Raw genomic sequence first — 15,273 nt, 5'->3', positions numbered from 1 at the left:
ACTGTTAACTGATATTTGAAGGCCACTCTTCTTCTAGCCACTTTTTGTTTTCCCTCATTTTTGGCTTTTAAGGTTTTATTTCAGAAAAATGCAAAGTTCAAAAGTTTGTAACCTGAAGGTGAATTTTTAGAAAATTGTGGGATGCATTTTTTTTCCCCTCCTTTTTAAATGAAGAAATGTTGTGTGCTGCTGTCCAGCAGCCAAAGTATAGTAAAATGAATGCTGTACTAGTGTGAATTTTTAAAAACCCCAAACAAAGCATTAACTGAACCAGGTCCTGATGTGATTAACTCAGGGCATTTTGATTTTATAAGTTTATTGCAAAAGATGAAAATAATACAAATTACCATGTACTTGTTACCACAAAATAAAATATTCATCCCCACCCTGTGAAATCTGACAGTGGTTCGTGTGTTTACTAAAAGTACAGTTTGGCCATCGCCTGCAGGAATCTCTTCTTCCTCTTCTGCGCAGCCAGCTGCAGCACTTCCTCTGGATTACTGGTGTTCAGTTCTGTCTGTCCAATCGCTTTTATCTGAAGGGTTGGGAGAAGACATCGGTTATGTTTTTGTTATGAGAATTCTTATTGAAATATACAAAATCCTACAGGTTCTACACTTCCAAACATTTTATATAAATTCTTTATTGCAGTCCATACACCTGAACGTTTAAGGTTACTCAGTGTGTTTAAGTCTCTCTCCCACAGCCTAATAAAAGCATGTGGAAATCTCTTTAGTTTATATAAATTTGAATATTAATTGATGAACCTCCTTGAAACGTTACAGATCAACTTTCTAATCTGTTTCATTTGGCTGCAGTTCCAACAGTGTAAAATAGACGTGGCAGCAGATTAGGGCTCTAAAAACCTCTGTACACCTTTCACCAGCTGAATGCAAAGTCCACTGAGGATGTGACTGAGCTGCACTGCTCTAATTGCAGATAATTATATTTCACTTGTATACTGTGAAATTGATGCTTCCAGATTTTAAAACCATAACTCTGAATATAACCTGCTACAGACTAGGTGGCACATTCAGCTTAAGTTACCATAGAGATCTGGGCAGGTAAAGAGTTGAGCTCTAACTTTAAGCTCAACATTGCTCAGTAACTCTTGTTTCACAATGCATGTCAGATTAAATTTGACCTTTTATGCCTCACAAGTATTTTATTTTTATTAGACATTAACCAGTCTGCTTATGTGGGTGGTCATTGACAAGCGTTAGCTGGTCGTCACTTTGTTGCCGGTCTCTTCCTGCATTCTTCTATGATTTTATTGCATAAAAGAGAAGTCATAAATCTATACATATGAGATGCTTTTCAGGTCGCAGCCTTTCGTGGTATAAGCTGTAGGGTTATAAAGACTTACCGCTATTTGTCTCTTCTCAGTCTCTCCTCGTTTGTGGTGAATATCTGAGCAAAAAAAATCAGGAAGCTAAACAGACACTGGAGAGAATGTATTCCTTGAAAAGAAAAAGTAAGTTTTAGCCAACAGTGATTATTGTTACATGAAGGATACGTGTGAGATATTCCAGGATGGTGACGTCCCAGATGTAGTCGTAGAATGAGTCCATGGCGTCGTGACTGTAATGTGAGAGGATACTAGCTGTTATTAAGAATGGCTCTGTGGGTAATGTAATGTGTCCTCCAGGGCCGTACCTGTTCTGCTCCTGAAGCGCTTTGAACGCTGTCATGTAGTCGACTTCTCTCAGAAACTGGCACAGAACAGCAACCTGACGAGAATCAGAGATGTCACATTACTTCCAACTCGCTACATCTGTAAGACACCAGTCAGCACTGAGACACTTACAGTCGGCTTTATACTTTAGCAGAGGTGCACGGAATAATGAGGCAAACAATGGTATTGGTTGATTTGCCTTATTGACTCTCATCAGCAAATAAAGCTGATATATTTTCTCTCATCAGGGTCTATCATTATTATACTGTTATATTGATTTTGTTCTGCTAAATGTTCAAAGAAGGGACGAGGAGCTTTCTAGCTTTTATTCATGAAATTATACTGGGGAAAACAAAGTGGGCACTTGCATCAATCCAACAATATGTTCATTAATTCCTCAGCAGCTAACATTAGTTCACTTTCTCAAATAGGCAGTTTGACCTCTGACCTGTGTGTGGCAGTTCAGCATTGAACAGCATTTAATCATCCTCTTCAGAACCTAAAATAAAAACAGGTGTGTTACTGTTAGGCGAGTCAGTCGGCTCTCATATCTCTCAAACTGCAGAGGCTCACTATGTAGTGCACTCTGGTATTAGTCGGTGTTTTACCTGGTCAGTGTAGATGTCGGGGGGGACGGCTTTGGTGAAGAAGTCCGAGCACACAGCTCCAGCCTGCAGGTAAAGGTTCAGAGCTGCAGAGTACTGATTGGTCACTACATAGGGAGAAATGAAAGTTGTTATTCAAGCTGCAGGTGGCTGTGTCTGAAAATGCTTTCTTAAGGGAATGTTTCGCAATTGCTGTGAAATTTCTTTTAAGTCACTTCAATCTTATTTTTCCTTTCTGTCCAAACGTCAAGTACATTGGTGGAAAAACGTCAGCCTTTGTCTAAGGAATGACAACATTTCACTGATTCAGTGAAGAAAGTTCTCTGAGTTGATGAGATGTGGTGATTGTTCTTACCAAAGTAGATGTCGGCTTGTGTGATAAGCCATGATTGGTTATTGGGGTTTAGAGTGAGAGCATAGGAAACCAACTCCTTGACTGTCACAGCCACAGCTTCCACATCCACTGCCTGTATGCTGCTCAACACACAGATCGGAACATTTAGTTTTTCGTGCTGTGTACATGTTGTTAAAGGGGATGTTTTTCCTTATGTCCTCTCATATTAACAGTTACAGTCATAGTGCAGCTGCTTTTGATTGTTTATGATGTCAGAGAGAGATGATATCCCCTAATATCAAACTGTTTGTGAAGGCTAGCCAATCAGAAGAAAGTTGGCTTGACGACAAAGGAATGAAAACAGCTTGGTTCACACAGAGGATGAACTGAGGAGCATCAGTACAAGTCAAATAAGGATTATTCTGAACTGTGAGTCATGCAAAGCTGCTCTAGAGTCTGAACTAAGAACGTAATAAACAGATCTGTAACTGCAGATAACCTGACAGCTTTTCATGCACAGTGTACTTCCTGTAACTTTTTCACAAGAAAAGTAACCTCTGCTTATAAGCTGTTAGTGTGAAGAGGCATCAACACAATGAATAAAGAGTAAAATGACAATGTACAAGCAGGGGTGCAGGAGTCAAACTAGTCCAAACCACACATATTCACTCAACTCAAAATTCTTATTTCTTATTTTTTCAGTAGCTCAAACAAGCTTTAAAAGATTTCTCTCAGCTTGTAGGAGTTGAGGACAGGAAAAGAGATCCCTGTGTGTCGGTCCTGTAACTAAGTCCGACCAGTGCAGTGTAGCAGAAACAGTTGGTGCAGCTAAAACAAACAGATGAGGTAAAATAGAAAAGTCGTTCCTACTTTGGAAGAGAAGATGGCCAGATGGAGAGATGTTCTGCAGTAACTTCATTTACAATGTCATCCTAAAGAAGAAGAAGAAAAAACAAGGGGCTGAAGATGCAGACAGAAACTACAGCAGCACTGAAATCCCTCAATTTTTCCATTTTACTGTGTTCTATTTATGAATTCAGAGTCATACCCTGACTATACTGTGGAGTCTCACAAACAGTGAGATCAGAGTCGTCAGCACCAGTGGCTCCTGTAAGAATAAGACAAATCACAAGGTAAACAGCTAATTTATTCTTCCACAGTGTGTTTAAGTTGGTATGTGGTGATACTTACTCTAATTTTCTTGGTGAAAGTGATGAATTTGCTCCTGGAGGAGTCACATTAAGAAAACAGAATGAGTGTGACGCTACATGAATCTCAGACATGTTGTAATGTTTCTAAATCCTAAAATGACATCATACCTGTGCAAGATGCCCATGGAGGACTCTCTCTGTTTAATGAGGCCAATTCGGCCGTCGCTGTTCCTCTTGTGTTGGATGGAGATGCTGCAGATCTGAACCACCACATCCCAGAGCTCCTTGGCGGTGCGCCGACTTTCTTTAGGACCTGGAAGCTCCTTACACGTGGATGCCAGGAGCTGACCAAGCTATCGGGACAAAACAGGACAAATTTAATAAAGAAAAATGCAAAAATACTGGCGACCGCTAGACACACCTATGGTAACGGTTTCAAAATCCTACATCACCTTGTTCTCGAGACATCGCATTGTAATTTATTGGAAATCCCACAATACCTAAATATAACCAAATCAATCCTGAGAGAGAATACACTCTCTCAGACTTTCATGTGTCTTGGTGGAAAATTTTTAAGTGGATCTGGTACCACAACTTATTTTTAAATGAATTTAAACCAACTTATTAATTAGTTCATTATGTAATCACTCAAGATTTTTAGTTTTCTTATAGAGCTGTGACTTCTGAGTTGCAGAAGAGTGTCTCAGCTGCCTCAGCTGGGATTTAAATAGCCTTAAACCTTACAGACAGTCAGCTACTGTGTCGATAACTTTGCTATAATTTCATGTTGGTGAATATCAGAAATAGCATCACTGGAGCTGCTAGAAAGAGAAAATTTCATGAAAGTGTTAAAAAAAAGAAGCACACAGACGTGTTACCTTGATGTACGGGTTGTTCATGACCAGAGACGGCGACACCTGCAGAGTCAGGTAGTCGTTCTCCCTCCAGTTCAACATGAAGGCGACACACTCCTCTCCCACCACCTGACGTAGAGGCAGATCTGGAAACAAAGACCAGGAAATCCTTCACTGCACCTCCAGAATTGGTGCTATATAACAAGGCCTAGAAGCTGTTTATTCTGCTTTATCGGTAACTGAAGTTTTTATGGATAGCAGACATACGTCTATTTTTACAGTGAGATACATGCTACTCTTGCAGAAGTATCCTAATAGTGCCTTTTTTTTTTAAACAAATGTTTCTAGCTGCAAGACCAGATCTGTAACTTCTTGTAAGTGACATTAGTTTAGAACATTTGTTTACTGGGGCCCTAGAAATAGATTTTATAGTAGTATATGAAGCCTGATCCACAATGATTTTCTCCCATCACAGACTTAACCTGAAGATGCTGACACTGGAGTGACTCCACTCGCTGCTGTTCACTCACCATGAATCCTCATCTCTAGGTAACCTCTGACCCTGCTGACCAAGTCAGGGGGCGGCCGCTCCTTGCTCCCCTCGGCCGCCATCGCCTCGTGTGCGCGGACCTCCAGCAGCAAGATCTCATTCAGCATCACCTGCCTCAGCTTTGGGGAAAACTCTGTGACGAGCTCCAGACAGGCTGAGAAAAGCTGCCGTGCATGGGCGAAGTCCTGAGGAAAACATGCTCCATGTATTAAGCAGTTAAAAGTGATGCTCTATGATTGGATAACAACGTTTAATTATTAAAATAACATTTATGCCCCACTGAGCGTTGATAATGGCTCAGACCTTTATTGAAATGCAGTGGAGTCCTTTGGCCATGAGGATATAAACCAGGTCCTTGGTCAGGTTGTCTTTAATGCCGAGGATCACATTAATGTAGTCTGGAGGAACCTCCCACTGTTCATATAAACAGGAAGTGGTAGGTTAATTCAGATCATCTTGGTTGGTTTCGTGTGTTAGAAGTAAGGATTGAAAATTATTCCAAATGTGTGTATATATGTGTATATGTGAGAAACTGTAGTCCAGCACAATCCAAGATATCTTAAATGCATTAATGTTGAGCTCATGTCTCTGACCTTGCTGTTGACCCTCCAGAAAGGTCGTTCAGCCAGGCCGTGGAGTTCAATGAGGATCTGTCTGATCCTGCGTGGCTCCAGTGAAAGGATGAGCTGCTGCTCCAGCTGGCCAATGTTCACACTCGCTGAAGCTGTGAAGAAGTGAACCAAACCTCAATATGTCTCATGGTTTTCATGTGGAGAAGCGGCAGTGTTATGTAGCAGAAGTGTACAAAAGGCCAGCCAGTTCGCAGAACTCACGAACGGAGCCACACCTGTGGAGTAAGATATCAGCATACTGTTGCTGTTTAGCCAATGAGCGGTGAGGCAACCCATTCTCTTCACCAATCAGAAGAGGGTTAGACTTCATCATTTCTTCACTACCAGACACACTGGACCCACTACAGTTCGCTTACCGTCCAAATCGTTCCACAGACGATGCCATCACTCACTCACTTGGACACTAGAAGGGGGAATTATGTTAAAATGCTCTTCATAGACTACAGCTCTGCATTTAATACCATAATTCCCTCCACACTCACCACCAAGCTGGAGCATCTGGGACTCAGCTCATCTATGTGTCAGTGGATCTCCAACTTCCTAACTGGCAGACCACAGGCAGTAAGGATGGGCGGACATGTCTCAGCCTCCACCACTCTCAGCACTGGAGCCCCCCAGGGGTGTGTTCTGAGCCCCCTGCTGTACTCTTTGTACACATATGACTGTGTGACCACTACCAGCTCCACCACCATCATCAAGTTTGCTGACGACACCGTCGTGGTGGGCCTGATCTCTGATAACAACGAGACGGCCTACCTGAAGGAGATTAGGAATCTGGAGAACTGGTGCCAGAGGAACAACCTCCTTCTAAACGTCAGTAAGACAAAGGAGCTGATAGTGGACTTCAGCACTAAGCAGGAGAGGAACTACCAGACCCCTGTCATCAACGAGTGCCCAGTGGAGAGAGTGGACAGCTTCAAATGCCTCGGAGTTCACATCACGCAGGACCTGTCATGGTCCTGTCACATCAACACCGTGGTGAAAAAGGCCCGACAGCGTCTCTACCACCTCAGACGCTTGAGAGACTTCCAACTGCCCTCCAAGGTGCTCAGGAACTTTTACTCGTGCACCATAGTAGGGCTGCCACGATTAGTCACGATTATGTCGACTATTAAAATCGTCGACGACTAATTTAATAGTCGACGCATCGTTTGAAGCTTTGTAAGATCACAAAGGACGCAGGAATGAGTAGCAGGATTTAAGAGTGTAATAACGGACTGAAACAGAAGATGGCAGCACTGCATGTCCAAGGATGCCAGCTGCCGTTAAACCCCGAAGAAGAAGAAGCTGTGTCCCAGAATTCATAGCGCAGCCCAGCGCAGTTGTCAACAATGGCGGCAGCTAGTTAGTTTTAACTTTACTCTTATTATTCTTTCTGGGTCACAAAATAAACGTTTAACATATTTTCAGGCGAGAATGTAGCTGTGTAAACCTCAAATATCTGCTCAGTTTATCAAGACACCACATATTTTCAAAAGCGCTCCGACATTTTCGGAGACGTCTGTTACCCACTAGCTCGTTAGCTAGGCGGGGGCAAGGCTAACTAGAGCCGTGAGAACACCGGACTCCCGGCAAATCGTTTTCAAACCCACCGCTGTCTTTCGCTAGTCAGGTTAAACATATATATAAGTCACTTAGATAACTTAAAAATTTTATTGTTTGGCTTTCTTTAGTATTTTATTTGTTCCTGAGTAAATCGGTTTGGCTGAGATTAAAGTTATAGTTTTTGCACAGCTAAAACTGTCAAGCAGACAGCTGATTATCAGAAGTGTGAGACGCTGGAGAATATACTCCGGTGTCCTGTTATATTTTAGAAAGCAAGGAGTTTATTAAACTTCACTGAAACAATCTGCAAATTTCATTAAAAATTAATAAACTACCATCTTGTCTTTATTTTTAGTTAGCACAAACACTTCAAGCTGTAAGCTAATGATAGTTATATAAGACCAGATGCTGCTGGTGCAATAAGCTGTATGCTGTACGTCCAATGGATGATGATCTGATTAGTCGACTAATCGCAAAAATAATCGGTGACTAGTCGACTATCAAAATAATCGTTTGTGGCAGCCCTACACCATAGAGAGCATCCTGACGGGAAACATCTTAACCTGGTTCGGGAACAGCACCATGCAGGACAGACAAGCTCTACAGAGGGTTGTGCGATCAGCTGAGCGCAATATTCGCTCTGAGCTCCCTGACCTGCACTCAATCTACAGCAGGCGGTGCTGGACCAAGGCCAGGAAGATCGTGAAGGACCTCAGCCATCCCAACAACAGACTGTTCTCTCTGTTGAGGTCAGGAAAGCGATTCCGCTCCCTGAAGACCAACACAGAGAGACTGAGGAGGAGCTTCTTCCCGCAGGCGATACGGTCTCTCAATCACACCACCACACAGTCCTGACCCACACATATAGTTCTTACACACACACTGGACATTCTGGACATTGTTTTCACTTCATCACTTAGATCACTTTGAGCATATTTGCACTGCACAAGACATAATGTGGATTGCACAACACTGGTCACTACATTCTTCATTTCCAGTTAATACTTCTACAGCTGCTGTTATTGTGTATATATTTATTTATTTATACTTCTTCATACATTCTTATATAGTTCTATACTGTGTATTGTGTATTTTGTTGTACAGTTATTTTATTTTCAACTTTAATTTATATTTTATTCCTTCCTAGTTAAATTTACCCTTTTTAATTTTTCATATTTATTTCCTATCTTATTCATAGCCTTTTCCTTTTTTTTTTTTTCCTTTAGGTCACGAGCAGTTGTCTAAGCATTTCACTGCATATCGTACTGTGTATGACTGTGTACGTGACAAATAAAAATTTAAATTTGAATTTTGAAGACACAATTCTACCTCATCATTACGCACACGTCGACGCACAGAGTTCGGTCGGAGCTGCAGGTGGGAAGAGTCAGCAGGGTTTTACTCACCATGTGGATTTTCGTTCCTTCTAATGCTGTTAGCGGTGTGCGTCCATGAGACTGTAAGTTTCTGTGTTCTATCGTGTTTGTTCTTTGCTGCGGCCATTATCCTCCCTTGTTTAATCCGTGGCGCACCCTTTGTTTACCGAATGTTACTGCCGTTTACTGCGAAGTAGTGATGTGCAGATCGATACTGAAATATCGATTCCTCCGATACCAGTCATTTATGTTCTAGAATCGATACTCATATTAAAATATCGATATTTTAGTAATTTAGGGTAAATTTGTAGGTTATCATTAACAGGAACAGAGTGCAAATAAACTATATCATTTGGATTATCTACATTGGAAGGAACTACTTAGTCTTCCGCCTGTCATAGTCGTGACATATGTTTGTATAAATGTGTCCAGCCCCTTGTTGTGCACACTCACAACAATGGCTGAGCATAAATGGAGTCATGTGCAGACATATTTTACTTCCACAAACGGTTGAGACGTAGTTTGCAATACATGTGGCAAGAAAGGGAGGTGTTTTGGCAACACTACTAACCTCATCAAGCACAAGAATATGACGAGCTTATGTTGAGGTGAACTGAAGAGGAGGAGTGGACATGGACAGGTGCTGCAAGGGCGAGACGGACGTCTCTCACGGAGTCCTTTAGTGCTGCAGGCAGGCAACGTGTTCAAATAGCGCACAACTTCAGTTTTTTTTTTTATTTCTATATGATAACTGTGCATTATTAAGCGATAAGAACAAGTAATCCGATGTCCTGTAATCATTATGATGCTATAATTTGAGATACAATAACTGAAATACGTTTTTGTACAAAGTATCGGTATCGGATCAGTATCGTCGATACCACCCTGAATTTAACTTTGTATCGGATCGGAAAGGAAATCAGTGGTATCGCACATCACTACTGCGAAGCAGCCTCTGCCGTGCGGTCATTAAGGGACCGTCACTAATTTCTCATGTTAGCTCTAATGTAAAGTGCCTAGTTACGATTTATGTAAATAGTAAAATTAGCATTTGTTGACACTCCCTTATTTTGGTTGAATGTTCCACTATCCGGTATTGTTTGTATTGTTGTATTACACATTTAATTCACTCTGTTCACATAATTATGGAAGACTTATGTTCTTTCCAACAGAAACCACACCATCACTCACCACACGGCATATAGCATTTTACAGCCTGTTAAATCCCCTGACTCACATTATGGATGTGTGGTTCGGATTCTTGTTAAATAAATGAGTGAACGGCAGATACCTGAGTGGCAGTGGATTTTGTGGATACGCCATCTGTTCTTATCGGACAACCCTGTTGAGATTGTGGATTCATAGAGTCAGCACCTTATCATCTACATTATTCATAGTCAGGAGGTCAAGTCCATCCCTCTTAAAGTGACCTCCTCCATTACAAGAAGTCTCGGCCACGTACCTGGAATGTCGTAGAAGGAAGGCAGAGGTTTGGCACTGAGGTTGATTGTGGCCGACCGCTTCCTCATCTGCTCCACCAGGACCTTCCTCTCTTCCTCCTTCAGCAGCTCCATGAAGAGCTTATGGGATGACACCACAAACACCAGAGACAGGTCCTCCAAGCTTTCACACAGAGTCCTGCACCATAAGAGGTTTAGAAGGAAGACAAAGTCTTCATCATCATCATCAAGTATAGAATTTGAATAATGTATTGTTGCCCGACATCATCTCTGTAGCAGACCCTTGATAACCTCCTATATAATTGTCCAATGCATGGAAAACAGTGACTCTGACTCACTTCAGGAAATTAGCCATGTTTCTTCTGGACGCCTCAGATGGACGGTCTTTTTCCAGCGAGCGTGTGCACACCTGCAGGACAAACAAAGTCTGACTGTAATCTGCAGTGGCTTTAAACAACTTTTACTACATGAAAGAAAAACTGTTCTTAATATAATACTGAAGTAAAAACCACAGGTCACAATTTACTGAGGTACCTCTAAAATGAAGTCCACCACTTGTTTGCTAGGCTTAAGGAGCAGCTGCTGAAAACGCACGCTGAGGATCTCTCCTTCCAGAGTGTCGCGGACGGCGTTGCAGACACAGAGTTTGTGACACACCTCATCCAGGCCTGATTCCCTGCAGGGAGATGGGATGTTACACAAAAATATGAATGCATAAAATGCTTTTACAAGACTATTTTACAAAATTATTGACTATTTAATGGTATATATCAGCTTAATGTGTTAACCAATTCCAGCTGTTGGCTTAAAGGTGAAAATTTGTGGTCCACAAAGAAACCACAGAAACTGTATTTCCACAAGTAGAATGAGTGAAAGAACAGACCATAACAGCTCTCTATGGATCAGTGACTGAAGTCTGTGCTAGCTGCAGTGCGTGCAGAGAGGTTTGATTTTGTTGTTTCCTCACCCTTGTTGGACTTTATACAAGAACTCCCGGAGAACAGACCGTCTGAAGTGGTTTGGCAAACTGCGCGATATGTTGTCTTTGATGAAGGCTTCAATGACGGCCTGCAGAGAATTAAAGTGGAGTTTACAAACCATTTTTTGCCCCCTATTTGTGATGTCAACCTACTTCTGCCTAAGCAACACAACACTCATAAGAATGCAGTACTCAAATCTCTCCAATGTGTTTGCTCTGACCGGGTAGTTGTGAGCCCGGATCAGGCTGTTAATCTGGTCGTAGGGTGTCGTCTGGGGGTCAGAGGGGTCACAGTCTCCGGTCAAAGCTCTACATGCGTTCCAGTATCCAGCCAGGCGCTTCTCATCCAGGTGAACATGAACTGTTGAGTCTAGCTAAAAGGCGTAGAGAAAAAGGTAAACTGAACCACTGCTAAAGCTCCATGTCAGCAGCTTTTGTGAGAAAAGTTACATCTTGTGGCTCTCCTGAGAAAGTTAAATCATACTGTGTCACTGAAGCTGTGATAAAATATGATTACCTTCTTTAAAAGTTCCTTTGTCTGTCTGAAGTGATCCCGAGCCTTCTCATAGATTGGCAGGTCTGTGCAGCCTTGATGGAAGAAAATGCCTCCTAAATCATAATGCACCTGAAACACAAATCCTTCTATTACTCCAAAGAAAAATTCACTTTTTTTCCAGAAGGATTAGAGTTCTAGAAAGACAGCGCTGTGCACTCAGCCAACCTGGCAGTGCAGCTCATCGGCGCTGATGCGAAGCCCTGCGGTCGAAGACTCTGTCTCTCCGTTGGCAGCAGTGTCTGCGGCCAGCAGGTCCAGAGTCCTCATGGTGTGAACGTAGAAGTCTTTCTTCAGTCTCACAGCTCCTTCCAGCACACTGATGGAATCAGCCGCCTGCTCCTTTAGCTGAAGGAATGAAACATTTTAAAAATAGTATCAACTTCTGCTGTTAGTTTATCTGAAATTTAAATGACATGTCTAATAATATAATTAATAAGGTATAGTTTTATGTACTCACAGAGTATGTATGGATCATAAAAAAGGTGCTTACTCACCACAGTGAGGATGTTTTCAGTCATTTCTTTCTCCTGCTGTACAATATTCAACCTAAATCAGGGCACAACAGAAGCATTCAGTGGAATACATGATTTATTTTTCACTAAATTTGCAAAATTAAGCCTGGATGTTGGTATTTTTTACAAAGAATTAGATGAGCACAAGTACATTTTTTATTTATTGTGTATATTTACACAATAAAATATTTTAATTTTAAAATAAGATGAAAGTGATCTGTCTCAATGAGAATTTTAAATTAACATTTTGTGACTAATTAAAGCCAATCAGCAAATGAATGTGGGTAGAACAATGTCTCAATGTTTTCAGAAGTCTGAATGTCTGGCTGGCAACACAAAAACACAATCCCAGAGATTTAAAACTGAAACAGCGTCAGATGTGCTTCTAAAAGTCTTTGAGGGGCTAAAACTCCAGCACAGGAGCAGAGCGGTAGGCAGGTGGTAACATAGCATAACACAAATTTGAAAATAAAAACATGTAAGTGTGGATGCAATAAGTGATAAAGGGGAGGAAGAGGAAGGAGAAGGACTTACATGTTTATCTGGTGGGGTCCAGGTTTGGTTTGTTTCTCTGGAAAGCTGCTTAGCACAATTGTTCTGATGGCCCTTTAACAGACAAAATATAAATGAGACAAATGAGTGGTTAATTCTCTGCCACAATCTCTATTCATGCATCCTCTTTTAATCTACATTTACAGTTTAAGACTTGGATACAAACATAAATAAACACGTCCATAGTCCATTTTACTAGTTTACCACTGAGCTCATGACAGCTGCTTTCGGAGAGAGTCATCTCACTCACCAGCGGTTGTAGATGATGACAGCCATGGCAGTGGTGGGAGGAAGAGTAGAGAGGTCCAGGTCCACATGTTTCACCCCTGGCGGCACTTTGCTCACACACAGGAGTTCATTCAGCAGCATGTTTAACACAGGAATGGTCAATCTGCCGAGCAGGTATTAGAGAATTGCATAATAGGAATTTTTGTTAAATTACACGCTGAGACATATTCCACTTGGCTTTTTCGTAAACACGCTCTGATAACAAAAGACGTCCATCTAAAACACTCTGACTCACCCTTTCTCAAGCACCTCAAGATCCCATTTCATGTGAGCAGCTACTTTCAGTGCAAGCAGCTTCAATGTGCGGTTCCGACGGTTGTCGGCTGGAGGCTGGACCTGATTCTGCTCATTCACTGATGGCTTCGACGCCTGCTCCAGGAACTGGATGATGAGCTGCACTGGTGCTGGGTCTGCAGAAAGAACAGTTATTAACAAGCCTTTACAAGTCCATGAGATGTCATTAAAAATAAACGATGGACTCACGAGTAAGGCTGAACAAACCTGGGTTTGATTTCTGCAGGTGTTTCTCCAGCAGGCTGTCGTCGAGGAGAAACTCAAACCAGGAAGTCTGAAGAGGCGTGCCAGGCCGACTGCTGGTCACAGCGGCCACACGGTCTGCTGCTTCTGCACTCATCCTCGTCTGCAGATATGCAGATATGAACATCAGCTTTATTTAGAATGGATCTTAAGGATAAATATAAAGTGTTTGGGGTTTTTAATGTAAGTTCTTTGTCAGTAAAAACCACATAATGTATTTATTTTTATTTCTATTATATTTATAAACTAGATTAGTTCACTCATCTTAAGGAGAACTGGTGTATAAACAGGTGACTGTAAGGTTAACAGTACTACCTTCTCTTGGGGATTTTTGTCAGGAAAAATGAAATGATCATTTGTTCTTTTAACTTTAAACCAACCAGAACCCGGCAAAGATAATCTGCTCCACCAGGACCTTCCTCTCTTCCTCCTTCAGCAGCTCCATGAAGAGCATCAGAAAGTAATAAAAAAAAAATGGCATCAAGTTACTGCTGCTAAAGCTTCCAAACACTACTGAATCATATGTTGCACTTAGTTTTTCTTTCTTTTCCACATGACTGTATTTGTAATATTGAACAGTTAGGGCCTTTTGATGTACATTAAACCTTTGATACTTAATTAAAAACTCTGTAATTACGTTTCACTCTTTGAAATTAAGTATATTTACAATCATGTAATGTTACTTTCACTCGTTAAAAATCTTGGAGATGGTAAATATATATAAAATTTCATATTTTGTGAACAAAAATATTTATAGTTTCAAAATAATTGTAACTATTATTAGATATTTACTTCCATAATAGGTTAGATAGCTTCACCTGTCAGAGCAGCTAACACTAAAATTTTCAGTAGTTGTTTAGAGAGCTCTAATCATTTTCACGGGGCGTCCTAACTGGGCGGGGGCATCAGATTTACCCATTGAACCTACAAGAATGCACGGTTACAGATGATGTTTCGGGCTGCCACTGTAAACAAACCAAACGCACGCCACCTTCCTATTCTATGTTATGTTTGGAGCCAGGAGTCTTTTGGCTAATATTTCGGCTAGCCGTCTAGATTTTGGCGGTTGTTCCGCGCATGTAGGGACCAACTGTCTTACCTTAACGGGGCACAGTGATCGTTCAGAAGACAGGAGGGCAAAATGTGCACCAAAATGTCAAAATTAGGAGCTGGACCAGCTACACTAACTGATTCTCTCATAATTCATTGTGCCCTGCGCCATATCTCCTTCGTAATTCCGGTTCCGCTTCGTCGCCAAGGACACACAAAAATGCGCCATGATTGCGCATACTTATGCCGCTTCAGGTCCCATTGGTTCAATTCGTATAAAACTTTAGGGTCGGACGAGTTATTTGCACGGACGTTAAAACGTCTGACAGTGAATTTAGAAATGGAAAAGAAAAATAAGACCTATACTATAAACTTAACTCAATCATTTAAAATGTTTGTCGGGATTTACTTTCACTTGTAAACCAAACTATAAACACATAATGCGAAAATTTGCTCATTTAGGCAGTTTATAGTGAAACTATGAGATTGCGTAAGACGTTAACCATAGCCAACCTTAAGGTAACCTTAGATAAATGTGAAATAAAAAGCGAGCAAGAGCACAAAATAAAGCAGAATGCGCTCAATCGTCTTGTTTTCCATTCTACCGATAGGCCATG

At 41.4% G+C, this 15,273-nt stretch overlaps 1 protein-coding gene across 2 annotated transcripts; it reads right to left on the bottom strand.

Annotated features, from left to right (window-relative positions):
• Nucleotides 1-275: 275 nt before the first annotated feature.
• ints8 (integrator complex subunit 8) lies at nt 276-14,900 on the bottom strand. Of its 2 annotated transcripts, XM_085445809.1 has the most exons (29): nt 14,706-14,900; nt 13,571-13,709; nt 13,305-13,479; nt 13,032-13,172; nt 12,764-12,835; nt 12,212-12,263; nt 11,883-12,062; nt 11,679-11,786; nt 11,383-11,535; nt 11,150-11,250; nt 10,717-10,858; nt 10,521-10,591; nt 10,185-10,360; nt 10,014-10,064; nt 5,763-5,893; nt 5,473-5,583; nt 5,150-5,354; nt 4,644-4,765; nt 3,934-4,118; nt 3,806-3,839; nt 3,663-3,722; nt 3,485-3,546; nt 2,636-2,754; nt 2,284-2,387; nt 2,124-2,174; nt 1,657-1,730; nt 1,517-1,581; nt 1,367-1,410; nt 276-535 (listed from the first exon to the last, which is right to left on the bottom strand). In XM_085445809.1, the coding sequence occupies exons 2-29, from the start codon at nt 13,701-13,703 to the stop codon at nt 419-421; spliced, it is 3,039 nt and encodes a 1,012-aa protein (XP_085301935.1). In that variant the 5' UTR covers nt 13,704-13,709; nt 14,706-14,900; the 3' UTR covers nt 276-418. The 2 variants fall into 2 exon arrangements, with proteins under 2 accessions (XP_085301935.1, XP_085301936.1); XM_085445810.1 differs by lacking the exon at nt 10,014-10,064.
• Between the last annotated feature and the right edge of the window lie 373 nt (nt 14,901-15,273).

The sequence above is a fragment of the Copadichromis virginalis genome, linkage group LG22, assembly GCF_057382275.1.
Source record: "Copadichromis virginalis isolate Kocher_CV1m ecotype Utaka linkage group LG22, C_Virginalis_male_GT1.1, whole genome shotgun sequence".
NCBI classification, from domain to species: domain Eukaryota; kingdom Metazoa; phylum Chordata; class Actinopteri; order Cichliformes; family Cichlidae; genus Copadichromis; species Copadichromis virginalis.
Note: the sequence above shows the minus strand (reverse complement) of the source record. Positions and strands in the feature narration are given on the sequence as shown.

Bases quoted from the DNA above. Each gene is read 5' to 3' on its own strand.
- ints8 (XM_085445809.1), bottom strand. From the start codon at position 13,703: ATGAGTGCAGAAGCAGCAGACCGTGTGGCCGCTGTGACCAGCAGTCGG. The intron at 3,840-3,933 runs GTATGATGTCAT...TGACTCCTCCAG, and splicing joins TCCATGGGCATCTTGCACAG to GAGCAAATTCATCACTTTCA. The intron at 536-1,366 runs GTAAGTCTTTAT...CCAACCCTTCAG, and splicing joins CTGAGAAGAGACAAATAGCG to ATAAAAGCGATTGGACAGAC.